Source organism: Falco cherrug, chromosome 1 (assembly GCF_023634085.1).
Source record: "Falco cherrug isolate bFalChe1 chromosome 1, bFalChe1.pri, whole genome shotgun sequence".
NCBI lineage: Eukaryota > Metazoa > Chordata > Aves > Falconiformes > Falconidae > Falco > Falco cherrug.
Window position 1 is genome coordinate 51,756,462 of NC_073697.1, and position 15,215 is coordinate 51,771,676.

A 15,215-nucleotide genomic window follows, 5' to 3' on the forward strand; every position below is an offset into this window, starting at 1 on the left:
AAAGCACATAGCTAACTGTTGTTCCTATTAAATGTCAGGATGTGTCATTGTTTGCTCTCTCTGAAATAAATGGGGTTTTTTATCCTCTCAGCAATCTCTGTACTATAGGTAGTTGATGTGTGACAGAGTATGTGTTCTGGTTTGATTTACCTTTCTGCCACCACTAAACCATTTAGTGCAGAGATGAGGTTAGCAGAAGTCACGCTAACATCTTCCATTCTGTTTTTTCCAAAATGGGGAGGTGAGAAATCACTTCAAAATGAATTGGTGAGCTCTGACTCAGTCTGCAGATCTATTCACTGTACAGCAGTGACATCAAATAGAACTGAGTTAACTAGACACTAAAATTCTTCTACTTTATCACATCTCCTTGCAGATAGGGGCATGTCTAGAAATGTAGCATATTTCCAAGTGCTCCTCTGACTGAATAACTATTATGATCGATGACCAGAGAGCATGTAACATCCAAAAGGGTAAGCAATAGCCATAGGGCTTGAAACTTCATCATCTTCACCCCATGTCCTTCATTGTGCATCAAGTACAGCTTGAACCTGCAGACTGCTGACTACTGAGAGAGTTGACTGATGTAATTGTGAGGCCATTCTCAATTATCTTTGGAGCATCATGGCAATTGTGGGAGGTTCCTGAGGACTGTAAGAAAGCAAATGTTACTTGTCTTCAAGAAGGGCAAGGAGGAGGATCTGGGGAACTGAAGGCTGGTCATTCTCACCTCCATCCCTAGGAAAGGGATAGAGCAAATAATCATGGAAACTGTTTCCAAATTCCTGAAAGACAAGAAGGTGACTGGGTGTTATCAGTGTAGTTTTACAAAAGGGAAATCATGCTTAACCAGCTTGATAGCCTTCTGTGATGAGGGGACTAGCTTGGCAGGTGAGTTGAGAGCAGTGGATGTTGTTTATCTTGACTTCATTGACACTCTCTCTAATAAGATTATCTTAGGCAAACTGATAAAGTACAGACTAGACAAAGGGATACTAAGGTAGAGTGAAAATTGGCTGAAATATCTTAAAGGGTGGCAGGAAGTTCAGCTGGAGGTATCATCAGTGGCTGCATTAGGAAGAAGGTCCCCAGCAGACCAATGGAAGGTGATCCTTCCTCTCTACTCGGCATTGATGAGGCCACATCTGGAGTGCTGGGTGGTTGTGGTTTAGCCCCAGCTGTTGACTAAACCCCACACAGCTGCTCACTCATTCCGCCTGACAGGATGGGGAAGAGAATCAGAAGGATAAAAGTGAGAAAACTTGTGAGTTGAGATAAAGACAGTTTAACAGGTAAAGCAAAAGGCATGTGCACAAGCAAAGCAAAACAATGGATTCACTGATTACTTGCCATCAGCAGGCAGGTGTTCAGCCATCTCCAGGAGAGCAGGGCTCCATCACAGGTAATGGTCACTTGGGACACCATAACTCTGAATGCCCCCCCTTTCTCCTCCTCCTTCCCCCAGCTTTATATGCTGAGCATGATGTCCCATGGTATGGGATATCCCTTTGGTCAGGTGGGGCCAGATGTCCTGGCTGAGTCCTCAAACCTCCATGTGCCCCCCAGCCCACTCACTGGTGGGTGGGGTGAGGAGCAGAAATGTCCCTGGCTCTGTGTAGAGCACAACATCCCTGTGTTATCAACTCTTGTTTCCTCCAGAAATCCAAAACAGCCCCATACGAGCTACTGTGAAGAAAATTAACTCTACCCTAGCCAAAACCAGCACATGGGTTCATCTCTGGGCAAGTATTAGAAAAACACAGACATACGGGACAGAATGCAGTGAAGGGCCACAATGATTAAGGGCTTGGAGAACGTGATACACAAGGAGAGGCTTTGAGCTGGGCATGTTCAGCCTGGATAAGAGAAAGCTCGGGGATATCTTACCAGTTTGTGTAAATGCCTGATGGAGGGAGTAGAGAAGATGGAACCAGACTTCTCAGTGGGATCCAGTGAAAGGACAAGATACAACAGTCACAAATTCAAATACAATACTATTTAAGCATAGAAAAAACCCGTCTTACTCTGAAGGCAGTCAAACATTGAAGCAGGTTTCCCAGAGATGCTGCGGAATGTTCGTCCCTTGAGATATTCAGAACCCCACTGGACAAGGTCTTAAGCAGCCTTATCTAGGTGCCTTCCCGCTTTGACCATGGAAGTTGGAAAGGTGATGCCTTCCAGCCTCAGTGAGACTGTGATTCTAAAAAGTGTTTAGGCGTTAAAAAACCCCTAACCTACTTACCCCCCAAAAATACCTCCTGTACCCCAGAAATGGAGAAACATGTTAAATATTAAATATTGTGAACTATTGCATATTACTGCCTTGCTACATGCGCCCTTCGTTGTATTGTGCCACCGCAACATGTTGTTAATAATACAGAAAGACAAAGATTTTAATGTGGTTTAAAAAGTACTGATGGGGATGGACTCAATTTATCCCAGAGGTAGGAGCTGCCATTAGTTTAATGGTTCCACTACTTGAACAATAAATAAAATATTCACAAAATTCTATATTGCTAGTTTGATGATGGTTATTAGGCTTACATGTGTGCTGTTTCATCCATGTCATTTTCTCTGACAAGCATTATAAAATCCACTTACTGAATATTCTCAGGTATAGAAACAGTGTGCTTGTGAGAGCAGTTCTGTGTGTTCAAAAGCAAAGCTTTCCAGATAACAGTTACAGAAGAATGTAGACTGCTTGACATTATTTGGAGTTATTTACAGCTAAAAATGTTAGTCCTTGACCGTCAGAACGAGTATCTAGAAGATTCAGGGTTTACTTTAATATGTGTCGAGTTTTGTTATGTGTTTTTTCAAGGTTCTTTGAAGTGACTCTCAATCAACATTAACTTTTTTCTCCCTGTGAAATACAGTTCTTATAGTACTAGAACTATTGCTTTATGGCTTCATTTGTTAGAGTCTTCAGCATCTTACAAAAGCCTAGTCACATTTGGCACTCTTTTTTTAAGTAGGACGCTTAGCCAGGGAAAGCAACAAGGACTTTGGAGATCACTTCTGAAGCTACAGTTGGGGCGAGGGGGTGTAATTACATCTACCATTAAAGGAAGATTTCAGAGGCCCTTGTGTCTGTCAGTCATGAGAGACCATTATATATTTCCTTTGCCTTCATGGAAAAGGAGACCCTGGTATTTTTGTAATAGCTTTTTTAAATTTTATTTTGCAGCTATTTGCAGACTTTCCCTTTAGTACACTTTGTAATTGTAGCTCTTTGTTTTCAATGGTGTTGTGATCTCTTTTGTCACATCCACGCAAATCCATCTTTTGAATGAGTCAGAAGGTAGCTTTTTGCATGGCTAGTTTTGTAGGGCCCGGTGTTCTGATGGGATGAACATTTCCTATTACTTTTAGATGAGGCTTAAGGTAAACAACAAGGACCCAAAGATGCAAACACGCAGAAGGAAATCCCTGTAGGAATTTTTAAACTGTTTGGGTGAAAGGGTACCTGAAGTATGGTGGGAAAAGTACTGGTAGTAGCCCAAGGAACCTCAGTGGCTGAAGGTCTCCAGAGATATCCTTTGGTTTATATCCTTTTTTTTTGGTACCTGGTACGATTCAGTCCCTTTTAGTGCATCACTGGACTCAGGGGGTAATACCTACTGTAGTGCAATAGTGTAATAATCACACAGAATGAGAAAAACTGACTCCCCTATGTGTTTTATGGGATTTGTAAATTATTGTGGGTGAATATATTTTATTTACCTGTAGGCCTTTTTCAGGGCTTATTGCAATTCTCCTTCTTTCTTGCCCCTTTTTTCCCAATTACCTTGAATTATTAAAGCTTATGAATAGCTTCTTAGAACTCTTTCAGTTCCTAACTTCCACCCCACCCCACCCCAGCCCCCAAGGAAAAGCTTTGTCATTAAATATGTGATGATAAAAAAGCATTAAAAACTGACTGGGCAGCCCGTAAATGGGTAGAAAGTATGTGTACTTTGATTCATCATGCAGTTATATCTACCTGTCTACCTGGATGTGCATGCTTTTTGAAACTTTTTTTTTTCCTCCAGACTCGTGAACAACTACAAGCTGATCTTCTCAGGTGTCAGGCAAAAATTGAGGACCTGGAGAAAGCTCTAATCGAGAAAGGACAGGTAAACGGCTCTCTTAATGTCCTCCACCACATCATTTTCTCCCTTGCATGCAGTGGTGCCCTTGCCATCTTCATTGCTTGCTGGTGTCTAAGTGTGACAAATATGGCTTAATTGCTACTCCAGCAATAGGTTACTTAAATAAAGGAAAGTATTATATAGGCTAAGAAAATGCCATTAAAGATTAATTTTCTAACACATAATAGCATAACGCTGAAATCACCGCATGTACATGCATTGTAAATTTTGTTCCTGTTGTCATTGGGTGAAGGCCTTTTTCCTGTTTTCCATTTTTTATTTGCTATAAATTCCAATAAAATAAATATTCTATATTTGTACTGGAGAATATTTTTGGTGTGTAGCATAGAAAATTATTTTTTTTTAAAAATCACTTCCACACACACCTCAGCTAGAGAAATGAACCACCAAGTATGTCTGGTTACTGGAAGCCACTTGCAGTGTCACTGTCCTAGGCATAAATTCTTAGAGGGCCCAACTGCTTTCAAATTCCCATACCATCACACAGATCAAAATTAGGCTTCATGCTGCACTGTATCTTGTAATTACTTGACGAAGATGTGGCTACTGATGCATATTTAATAATGACCAGGATCTTCAGGAAGGCTGATTAAGAGTTATGAGAGTGCATTTCGAAAATGTTCAGGTGCTTCACTGCTAGAACACGCTGAGAAAATTGGGAAGATATAATTTTATGCTTTGTTGTTTGAAATAACAATTTTAAGATTGCAGGTAGTGTATGTAATATAAAATATTGCTATCTGTAGATATAAATTTCAAAGACTAATGATTGAATAAAAACAACCTACAAATAATGCCAAGTTAATGATATTACTATTTTTATTATTCTTTGTAAGAAAGAATTCTGTACGATTCTGTATAAATACAAAGGTTTGGGGACAATATTAAAATTAAGGTTTAAAATTGTTTATGCTAGATTCCACAAACTGCAATTTGCTTAGTAAATTCCATGTAAATAAAATCTTACTAAAAATAGACTGTTATCAATCTAAAAATGGTGGGTCACCGAGCTTTTGGAAGAATAAATGAAACTGAAGACTTCTCAAGGATCTACTGCTGACATTTTAGTGTGTTGATGATAAAGGTGTTGTGGGCGAATTGCTGTGTAATTGAAAACATAAAATAGTTGTCTATTACAGTGTAAAATTTAAGTACTGTGCTGGTAAATAAGATAAGTGAAGGTGGATACCTATGTAAGAAATGACTTCTGTGATTTTTGCTTCCAGAATGGTATATCAAAAAGGTATGCCTGGAACTTAGAATTTAATTAGTTATTACTTTATGAGATTCATAACCACATTTTCCACCTTGTATCTCTTACTAATCCTGAGAAGGCCAACAGGGGCGTGCCAGTGAGCAGTACGATACTGTCTCTAGTGGGCTAGTTTGTGTGCTGAGAATTAGCTTTCCACAGAAGTGGGCAGAGTATCTCCCTGGGAGCTCTAGCACCTGCTTGGTTCTCCTGACCTGTTAGTATTTACATTCAACAAAATAAATGGTTGTGATGATAAACTCATTTCTTTGTGCACTATGTGATTTATTTTTTTATTATTATTACTTGTCATTTAGGTGGTCATGGTAGTGATGGTGATTGAATAATACTTCTGAAATGTTCATTTGGGGAACCGGTCCCTAAAGTGCTTTTGAAAGGGAAACAATGAATCAAAAGATCCTAGCATATTATCCCAGGATTTTTCAGTTGTCCTTTACAGCTTTAGGAAACAGAAGCACCAAAGACCTTTGCAATTCTCCTGAAGTCAAATTCAGAGCAGGAGATTAGAATCTTATTGTTAAAAAAATATTTGAAGTTTGGCTTATAACAATTTATGTCGAATCTCAAAGTAAGTGCCAATGGCTCTTTTAAGAGAATTAATCTCTCATGAGATTGATCTGTCAGAATTCCCCTAGATGTAAAATAAAACTAATAATCCATTTCTGCAAGGTACATTGAGGTGCATGCATAAAAAACTTTATATTAATGGAATACATTCTTATAAGATATTGATGGGGTAAATAATAAATCTGAACATATTGGAGTATATAATGTGCCAGATGGATTGTGAGCTCAGCTTTCCCAGTGACCTGGTGTGTACATAAATATAATTCTACTGGAGTTAAGGTTTTCTCAGAAAGTAAGGTTGAACTTCATGAAGAAAGACACAGAAGTTAATTATCAATAGGGCAAATTAATCTTTGTCTTCTACTTGTTTAAACTGGAGTAGTTGAACCTCCTGGTCTGATGTAACCTTTGAACCTGCCTTTCACTGTATGCATGCATTGGAATATTCACCCTACATCTGTGCGTGCAAGCCTGTTCGTTCCTTGACCTTAGTAAAATGCTAGTTAAATGTTAAACTAGACATGGAATTTTATTCTCAACATTTCTTTTACTTGTTTCAAAAGTTCTTGTCAAATTTCATGCCTTTTCAGTACTCATTTTATTATATTATTCTTAGTATGATACTTATCATAACCCTGAAGAGCTTGTTTACTGCATGAAAGTTGAAATGTACTTGCACATTCTTGTATATGAGTGGGAAAAGGAGAAAGAACAGTAGAATATGAAACTGTAGTGGACAGTAGACAGAAAAATTAACTTTTTAGTGTTTTTGAAGAATGCCAATTGGAGTAAATGTTATAATGATTTAGATTCTTTTGGTTGATATTTCAAAGCTAGTTAATGGACTGGGATAGCCAGATTTTATTAATTTCTCATGCAGCATCAATGTGCAAATACCTTGCTGACAAAGGAAGTATCAGCCTCAATACTTTAGTAAAGATATCTAGATTTTAAATAGATGTGGTCCTTTTTACCTAGAAAATAATCTGATCTAGAGTTAGTATGGCATGTTAAATGTTGGTATTATTAAACATATTAGAGCAGTATGAGCTAGGTTATGTAAAAAACTTTTCTCTGTAGGGAGAACAAAGTGAATTTGGCAGTTATAATCCATTAAATCTGAATGCCTAGCTATGGCTAGTGGTGAGGTTTTGTAGCTTGGGTCTTTAAAGGGACATTTGATGAGGCCTTTTGAAGCCATGGAGAAACCTAAAAGGAAAGATCGGCTTTGGAACAAGTGGTCAAATGGAAATACAGTTTTCAAATGGAGTATAGAATATCTTATATCACTTCACTTCCACCACAGCTTTGAATTCCATATCACAAACACTGTGTATGAGCCTGATTCTCACACTTTTAGCAGAGGGCAATTAACTGCATACCATTGAAGCTTATTTTCAGTCATTAGGGGTAATAAAATGTTTTTCTTCCCTTCCCATTCTCTATTGGGATTTGCATTACGCCACTCAAAATGGGTTGATTTTGCAAGAAAGTTACCAACTCTTTGCAATGGAAAGAAATAGTTTTGAGTTAAGCTGAGTAAATAAATGTTTTTTAAATGCTATGAAATATCATACAACTGTGTTCACCCACAATTGCTCTATGTAATGATTTTAAAAGATATGCTTAGCTGGAACATACTAGGAAACGAAAGTAAAAGAAGACTTATAGGACTCAAATAAGTCTTCAGCTTCAGGAAAAGAAGGGAACTTTTATTTTCTCTGTAGTATAAAATGCTGTTTATCCTTGAAATACCTAAATAGCTTTATTTTTTGATGTGTGACCACTTTTATGCTTGAATGTACAATGATGTTTGAAATCTTCTAGTTATTGTGGTCATTTGTAAGTCTTGCTTAACAAAATATATATAATCTTAATTTTTTTAATCCTCTTCTTCCTCATAGGATTCAAAATGGGTAGAAGAAAAGCAGCTGTTAATCAGAACAAATCAGGAATTGCTAGAGAAGGTATGTGTTCATAGTCTGGAATATTTTCACAATTGCTTCCCTTTATCATAAAAGAAATGGTAAAAGGAAATGGGTGTACTAAGTACTGGAACATCAACATGAAAATTGCTTACTTATTTCTCTTCAGAAACAGAAATTTGGATAAAAAAGTCTAATTAAAGTACCAATATGCTTTTGTACTCTTTGGAAATGGAAGCTTCTCTTTATTGTGGAATTACAAATTGTATAGCGAACAGTAGATCCCAAGCTAGCTGATGTTTCCAGTGTCCAACAAAATACAATCTATAGTATTAAGCATAATGTGGAATCTTGTATTTTGCCAAACAGTTACACAAAGATTATTATTGTCCTGAGCACTAATAAAAGTGCCTGCTCCCTTCAGCCTTCCATTTTTTAAGTTTTTCCACATATTAAGTAATACTGATTGATTTAAGACTATTGTATCATTTTCTGTCCGAGATACTAAGAGATAAACATCCTCATTGTTTTTCATCAATATTGGTGGGAAAGTTAGCGAGTACTTAGGAAGTCAAAGGATTATATTTGTTAATTAGTAGGTCTATATTAATATAATAGGAGTAAGATAACCAAAGAAAAATTCATGACTAAAAGTAGCTACAGTTGGACTTAATTTATTCAGACACTTACATGGGTATTATAAGCATTATAGTATGTTATGCCAGACATCACATTTCTGTTTAGTTTTATACAAATAAAAAGGTCACCCAGTTAAGTTAGACAGTAGACCAAAGCTATTAGTTGGCATAATGAATAGTCAATTTTGAACTTCTATTTTGTCATTGTTAGCACTCCAAAGCGCAAATCTGGAAAATTAAAAAGTAGGTATTAAACCCCCTCCATTACTGTCTTTCGTATGCTGTAAAGAGTAGATGTCCAGTTACACAAAGACAATGAGAACAGTCTACCCAAATGTTAATGTAATCCATTTTCATTCACTTGATTTCAAAAGAAAACTTGTATTGCTTAACTTATTTCGATATAATATTCATACCACTTTTCATACTACTTCCAGATAACTGTTCTAAGAGAACTTTGACCATTTTCTGCTGGCAGTTCTCACAAATACTTTCTGATGTGATGTTCCTTCTTTATCTCCAAGACACAGCCCAACATCTAATGAGAAACTGAAATAATTAGCAGTTTTGTCTAAACTCCTGGCCCGTAACTCTGTACAGTATTTTCCTTTGCTTATGGGGTGTTATGATGCTGTGTTTGTCTCATAGATTTACAGAATGGAACAAGAAGAGCATCAGCTGAAGAATGAAATGCAAGATGCAAAAGACCAGAACGAGCTGTTAGAATTCAGAGTGCTAGAGCTTGAAGTAAGAGATTCTCTCTGTTGCAAACTCTCAAATGGAGCAGAAATTATGTTTGAACCCAAGCTGAAATTCCTGTAAAGATTACTGATGTCTGGTGCATGTTTAAGGGAAGTCACTTAGGTATCTATTTTTTAAATGTTGTATCTTGGGATAATGAAATTGATGCCGCTGCCTTAATATGTTTTGGAGAGAGTGCTCACTAATGTTTATAAAGATGTAATATAGCTAATATATATTGCATATAGTTTGTTTTTCATCTAATAAAATATTTTGTTTTGCAATATTTTGCCTTTTTTATTTGTTTCATTTCCATAACTGCTCCTTTCCTGCATGTAAAATCACTTGGTATGTATACTACAGCCTTGGTTGGCATTGTTTAAATTAACACACCTTCTCACATCTTGCATGCAGCGATCTGACTAAAGATCTGACACATCCATCACATCAATGTATAATTGCTTTTAATTACATTTGTTTAAGCTTGATGATGTTAATATGAAGTAAAATTATCTTAAAAGAACACATTTTGATAGCACCTTTGAAAGAATTTCTCTTACCTGAAATCCATTTTCTGATGGTATAAATGGTCATGTACTGGAAATAATTGGCCTCAGTCAATGAAAAAAGGGAAACAAAAACCCTCTGAGAATGTCAAAGTTGAAGTGGTGAAGCACAAGTAAAACTTCTGTACATGAAAGCAGTCTGTTGCCCTATACTTTGCATTAACGAAGTAACAGATAAATTATTTGTTAATTACAATTTGAACATGTAGCCTGTATCACAGGAGAAAGCAATGGTTCTCATCACCTCGTAAGTGGGGCCCGTGTCAAATTTAGTAATGCTAAACTAGTTGTGTGCGATGCACTGTTGTCACACAGTTGTATTGCCTGATAACACATTGTTCAGTTTTAAAGATCAGCATTCTTAACACCATTTAGAATAAACTCTCCAAGAAACCTGTCATTGTCACTCCTCCATAATTTTCATCACCCAGCACGTTTCACCAAAAATCTTGGCATGTGTAACTTCTCTGATAAAGACAGAAAGGTCGTGTCTTCCTGTTATGTGAACATTCTGCTTTTTGCTGTTGACATTTCTTAATCTTTGTTTTAATCCTTTATCAACCATATATTTTGATGTCATAGCCCATTATATTCAAAATTATTAACTTAGTTTAGTAGAATTTCAGTAAATGTTCAGGAAAATAAACATGCCTTTTAATATACATCTTTTTATTTTATTAAGCAACTGTAAAGTAAAATACCAAACAATTTATCATTTGGATTGGCAGTTACACTAGAAACTGCTTCCTAATGTATAAGTGTTCTTAGAAGTAAAATAATCCAAAAAGTTTTCTTAGGAAACAAAAAAAAAATGCTTCATGAATGTATTTTTCACATGGAAGAATCACATGAAAAATAGCTCAGTGTGATGTGTCGAGTTGTGTCATGTGCCAAATTTTTAAGGATTTGTTTCACAGAATAACAATTCAAGCATTTTTGCATGATTGTAAGAAAAGTGTTTTGTTTTCTTCCCTTAATAGGCAAACATCTAGTCACAAATGTGATGGACAAAGTGAGTGCTTTAGTAAAGTCAGGAATGCTTCTGGTAGTCAGGACAGTATTTTTTGAGAGTGATTGATTACATTCTTTTGGATGAAAATGAGGCCAGAGTAGAAAAGAACCATTTATCATTTAATGCAAGCAAATTGATGTGAATTTAATGCAATAGCAAGCCTCTGGTTTCGGGTTAAAACACCTAGGTCATTTAAACCCATTTCAAAATTACACTGTTAATGCAAATATTTTTTAAAACTGATCCTATGAAGGGGCAAAAATGTATAGGGTATGGAGACTTTTTTTCCCACCTATAGTTTCAAATTAGGTTTAAGCTAGTTAATGAACAAGGGTTGCCATGCTTTCTAACTTGCTTAAGTGAATGGATGCAGCCCGCTTGCCATATCAACTAAAGCACCTAAATTCGTGTTTTAGAAGATGGGCCCATGCATGGTTTGTCATAGGAGCAAAAATGTTTGCAGTAGCTCACTCTCATTGTACTGTCAGAAAGTGAAGCTCTTCTTGCAGTGCTACCTCTTGTAATATGAAGAGGAAAGCTGATTTTCCTCACTTGTGTTCCCGTAGCCAAAGAGAATTCAGAGTAAGACCCAGTGCCTGGGTTGCCCAGAGCCTTCAATCCAGTCATTTTCACAAGCATGTTAAAATTTGACTTAAATAAAATAGCTTATTTATTGTTTCTCTGTATTTCTGCCTTCTGAAGAAATAATAGGTTGGATTTTGAAGAAACACATGAAAGTCAAATAGATGACCTGGATAAGTTTTAGAAATACTATAGTTTTAGATAAGTGGGAATTTAACATTTTTAGTTTTGACGAAAGGATATCATAAGTGTAGCTAGTGTTGCCTTTCAACATGTTCAGACATCCTAGGTTGTGCAGTGAGCAGGACTGGGGGTTTTACATGCTCTAATACAAAGGTTAACTGCAGAGTAAACGAGGAGCAGATGCACAGCCTTAGTTTTATTGAGAAAATCTTCAGGGATAATACTATTCCATGGTAGAGTTTGAATTGTTTTCTGCAGTTTCTTCTTCCTAAACTGTTCTTTGTTCCATGAAAGAAAGCAATAGTTAAATCAACATAAACCTACAGAGTATTTTAGGGCTCCACTCAGTTACTTGGCTGGCATGCCAGGGCTCCTCCATCTGAGTGCCAGTTAACTTTGCAGAAACCGTATGTGCATGGAATCAGTGGCAACTAAAACCATTTTTGTGCTTAGTTAAAGCCAAAATCCTTCAAATACAGTGAAAGTAAGAGGAAATACCATATATTTGGAACACAAATAGGAACCTGTTTTTTTTTTAATGTACGAGTATGTTTTGTAAAGGTGGGAAATAAATGTTTGCATATAATCACGCGTGTTGTTTTTAAACAAAATCTTTCCTCAGGAGAGAGAACGAAGGTCGCCGGCATTTAATCTTCACATAACCACCTTTCCTGAAAACAATGGAAGTGCACTTCAACTGTTCTGTCAACAGGAAGGAATAAAGGTATATGTAGAGCATTAGTAACAGTTGGATGGCCCGGAACCTTTTCAGAACGACCAACCCGATAACCAAACAAGTGGTTTGCCATTTACCAGGGAAGAAAATCTGAAAAAGTACAGTAAGAAAAGGTATTGCTAACTGGGGAAAGGGCTTCATAAGCATATGATCTGGTAGTCTGTCAGGAGTTCATGAAAGAAAATGAAGGCTGGTCAATCAAGGTAATTTGCGTTTAGGGAACTTCTGTAAAAACATACATTGCAGAGAAGAATGTGGATGTTGATGCGATTCATTGTCAGGCATGCTACAATGCTTCATTCTTGGTATTAAATGTTTTCATTTAAGGTCAGAAGTATGATATTGACCTATTGTTTTACACCTAGTGTAGTGAAACACCTGTGTATTTCACTAGTTGAATTAATATGCTGAAGTTATTTGCCTAGGCTAGGGCCTTGAAGCATGAAGTGCCTGATCCAAAACTCATTCGAATAGGTGAGACTTTGTCATTGGAGATCAAGCATGCAATAAACATCAGGCTCTTACTTGGTTAGCTTCTGCTATGAGGAAGCAAGGATTACTCTTTTCACTTCTGTTCTGCCTTGAATGTCTAGCTGTACAAATGGATTTGCATACTGGTCCACTTAAGACTGAATTCAGGCTTCCTTTGTTAGTAAAGTTGCACGACAGGTGACGGTAACTTTTCTATGAGTAACTGAACTGGAATATCTCTATATGTGTTACACTATGGCACTCACCAGTAATTTATGCTTGTGTTTGTAATTGTGTTTACAAGTCCTCATATAGAAGGCTTGTTTCTGTTCGGTGCCTTAATAAGCAGAATACTATCTGTAGTGGAGATAAAATGAAATTGTAGGTTGCATATCGTTAGGGAGCTGAGTAGTTTAAAGGAAAAAAATTATAATTTGATTCTTACCTACAGGTTTGCTTGGGTAGTCATTTCCCAGACCACAGCAAGGGCCATCAGCTAGCCTATTACCTTTCACACAGAGCCTCCATGGGATGCCAGACCTGCTTTTTACCTTATCTGTTCTTTGAATTTGCATGCTGGCTCTAGCAGGTACAGCTTACCGCCATCTAGAATTCATATTGTTTTCCACCGTCTTCTGTTGCAATTCTGAAGAGGTGGTTTTGTCAATCTGCATTTCCGTTCACTTACCTGGAAGCATGGGCAGTCACCTAATTTCAGTCATACTGAAATTGCGGACTTTGTATATGTTTTGTGTGTCTTTCAAAATTGTTAGCCTTCAGTCACAAATTAGATTCTAGAATAATGCAAAATCTGATTTGGTTTCTAACTCTTACTTTATGCTTCCTCATGGAATTAAATGAATTAGAATGAGTATTTCTGGCTCAATAGGTGCAAGAACTTGCACACCTTACTGAATTCCATTCTTCACTAGTGTAACTGAGCAGCTAAAGACATTTCCATTCAATATTGTCAGTGCTGGTCATAACCAATAGTTTTGTTTTTAACACTGGTCCAAACACAAGTGTGTGTTAAGCTCCTCACCATTCCAAAATTAGTGATGTGCACTGTTTAATAGCTAATGTAACATTTGGAGACACTGCTGAAGTGTTTGGGAAGAGAGGGAGGGAAATTCTCAGGATAGACCAACTTGGACAGAACACATTATTCCTTTTTTAGAGCCAGGATGAACTAACCGGTAGATTCTCTCCCACATCTGTGTCTGGTCTTCAGGAAATCTTTCATTTCTTACTAAGCCTTGCTCACTGGAGTCTGTTGAGGTACAGTCATGAGCAATTATATTCTGGTGTAGCTATGTAATTTGCAAGCATAGCTAATTTAGCTTTAAAAAATTTTAAAGATTGATCACCCTGCCTACCAACATAATACAGCTGCACAACAGACAGATGCAAACCAGCATGTTACCTCCTGTAAGTAATGACAGTAGTGAGCCAGGGCACAGGTCTGTGAAATGTTGACTTAAGAAGGGCTGAATATGCGAAGCTGAGGTGCCAGCGTTTACCAAGGCTACCTTGCTTTTCACATGGGTATTAAGCATTTCGGACTAAGATGAACGGGTCTTTGCCCACGCTCTCAAGCCTTCAAAGCTTCAAATAGTGTAGCTGCATATGAGCTGTCAATGGGAATGATCCCTGGTCCACACTAACTTGTCGACCATGTCCGGGTTAATTCAGGAGAATGCAATTAGTGCAGGTTAAACAATTCCATGAAGCTTTCCAACAACTTTTTTAAAGCAGAAAACAGAGTTCCAGGGCCTGGGGATGGACCTTGGCCCTTGGCACTGTGTAAAATACAAACATCATATGAACTTATTCCTCTCTCTTTTTCTTTTTCTTTTTCTTCTTTTCTTCTTCTTTTTTTTTTTTTTTTTTTTTTTTTTTTTTTGTATGAGAGGAGTGCTTTTCTTGATTTCAGTGTCTGGACCTTAGTAAGGATGGGTTGTTCTCTTCTTTTTGTGGATCTGGGGGCTGACTGGCAGAGGATCATGTCTTTCTGCTCACGAAGGTTGTGAGCTGATAGCATTTGGAATCCTAGTGATAGTGTTCAGCCCACCACGTATATTCCCTCCTAACATTGTAAGGCTGATTTGAAACTCCGTGCTTTTGTTTGACAAAGAAAATAAAACCCAAACCACTCAGCAAACCTTCTTAGCAATTATTTCATTCATGCTCTCTGTCCTTTTATCTTCTGTAGCTTGATGTACTTGATGCTGTGCTCCAAACAAACAGGGAAAACAGTCCTTTAAGCCTGTTTATCAGTTTTGATCTGTCATCTCCTGCATCAATGGGATGATAAATATGAATGGTTCAGGAACATTCTGCCCTTATACGCAGACATCCCGGTTGCTTGCT

The 15,215-nt window shown here is 37.2% G+C and overlaps 1 protein-coding gene across 4 annotated transcripts in view; it reads left to right on the top strand.

Moving 5' to 3' along the window:
* JAKMIP1 (janus kinase and microtubule interacting protein 1) overlaps nt 1–15,215 on the top strand; it is a 249,801-nt gene that overhangs the window by 115,043 nt on the left and 119,543 nt on the right. For all 4 annotated transcript variants that reach the window (XM_055708144.1, XM_055708150.1, XM_055708125.1 and 1 more), the window contains 4 exons: nt 4,032–4,115; nt 7,896–7,958; nt 9,203–9,301; nt 12,261–12,362. In XM_055708144.1, coding sequence (XP_055564119.1) covers nt 4,032–4,115; nt 7,896–7,958; nt 9,203–9,301; nt 12,261–12,362 — 348 coding nt within the window. The remainder of the gene's footprint in view (nt 1–4,031; nt 4,116–7,895; nt 7,959–9,202; nt 9,302–12,260; nt 12,363–15,215) is intronic.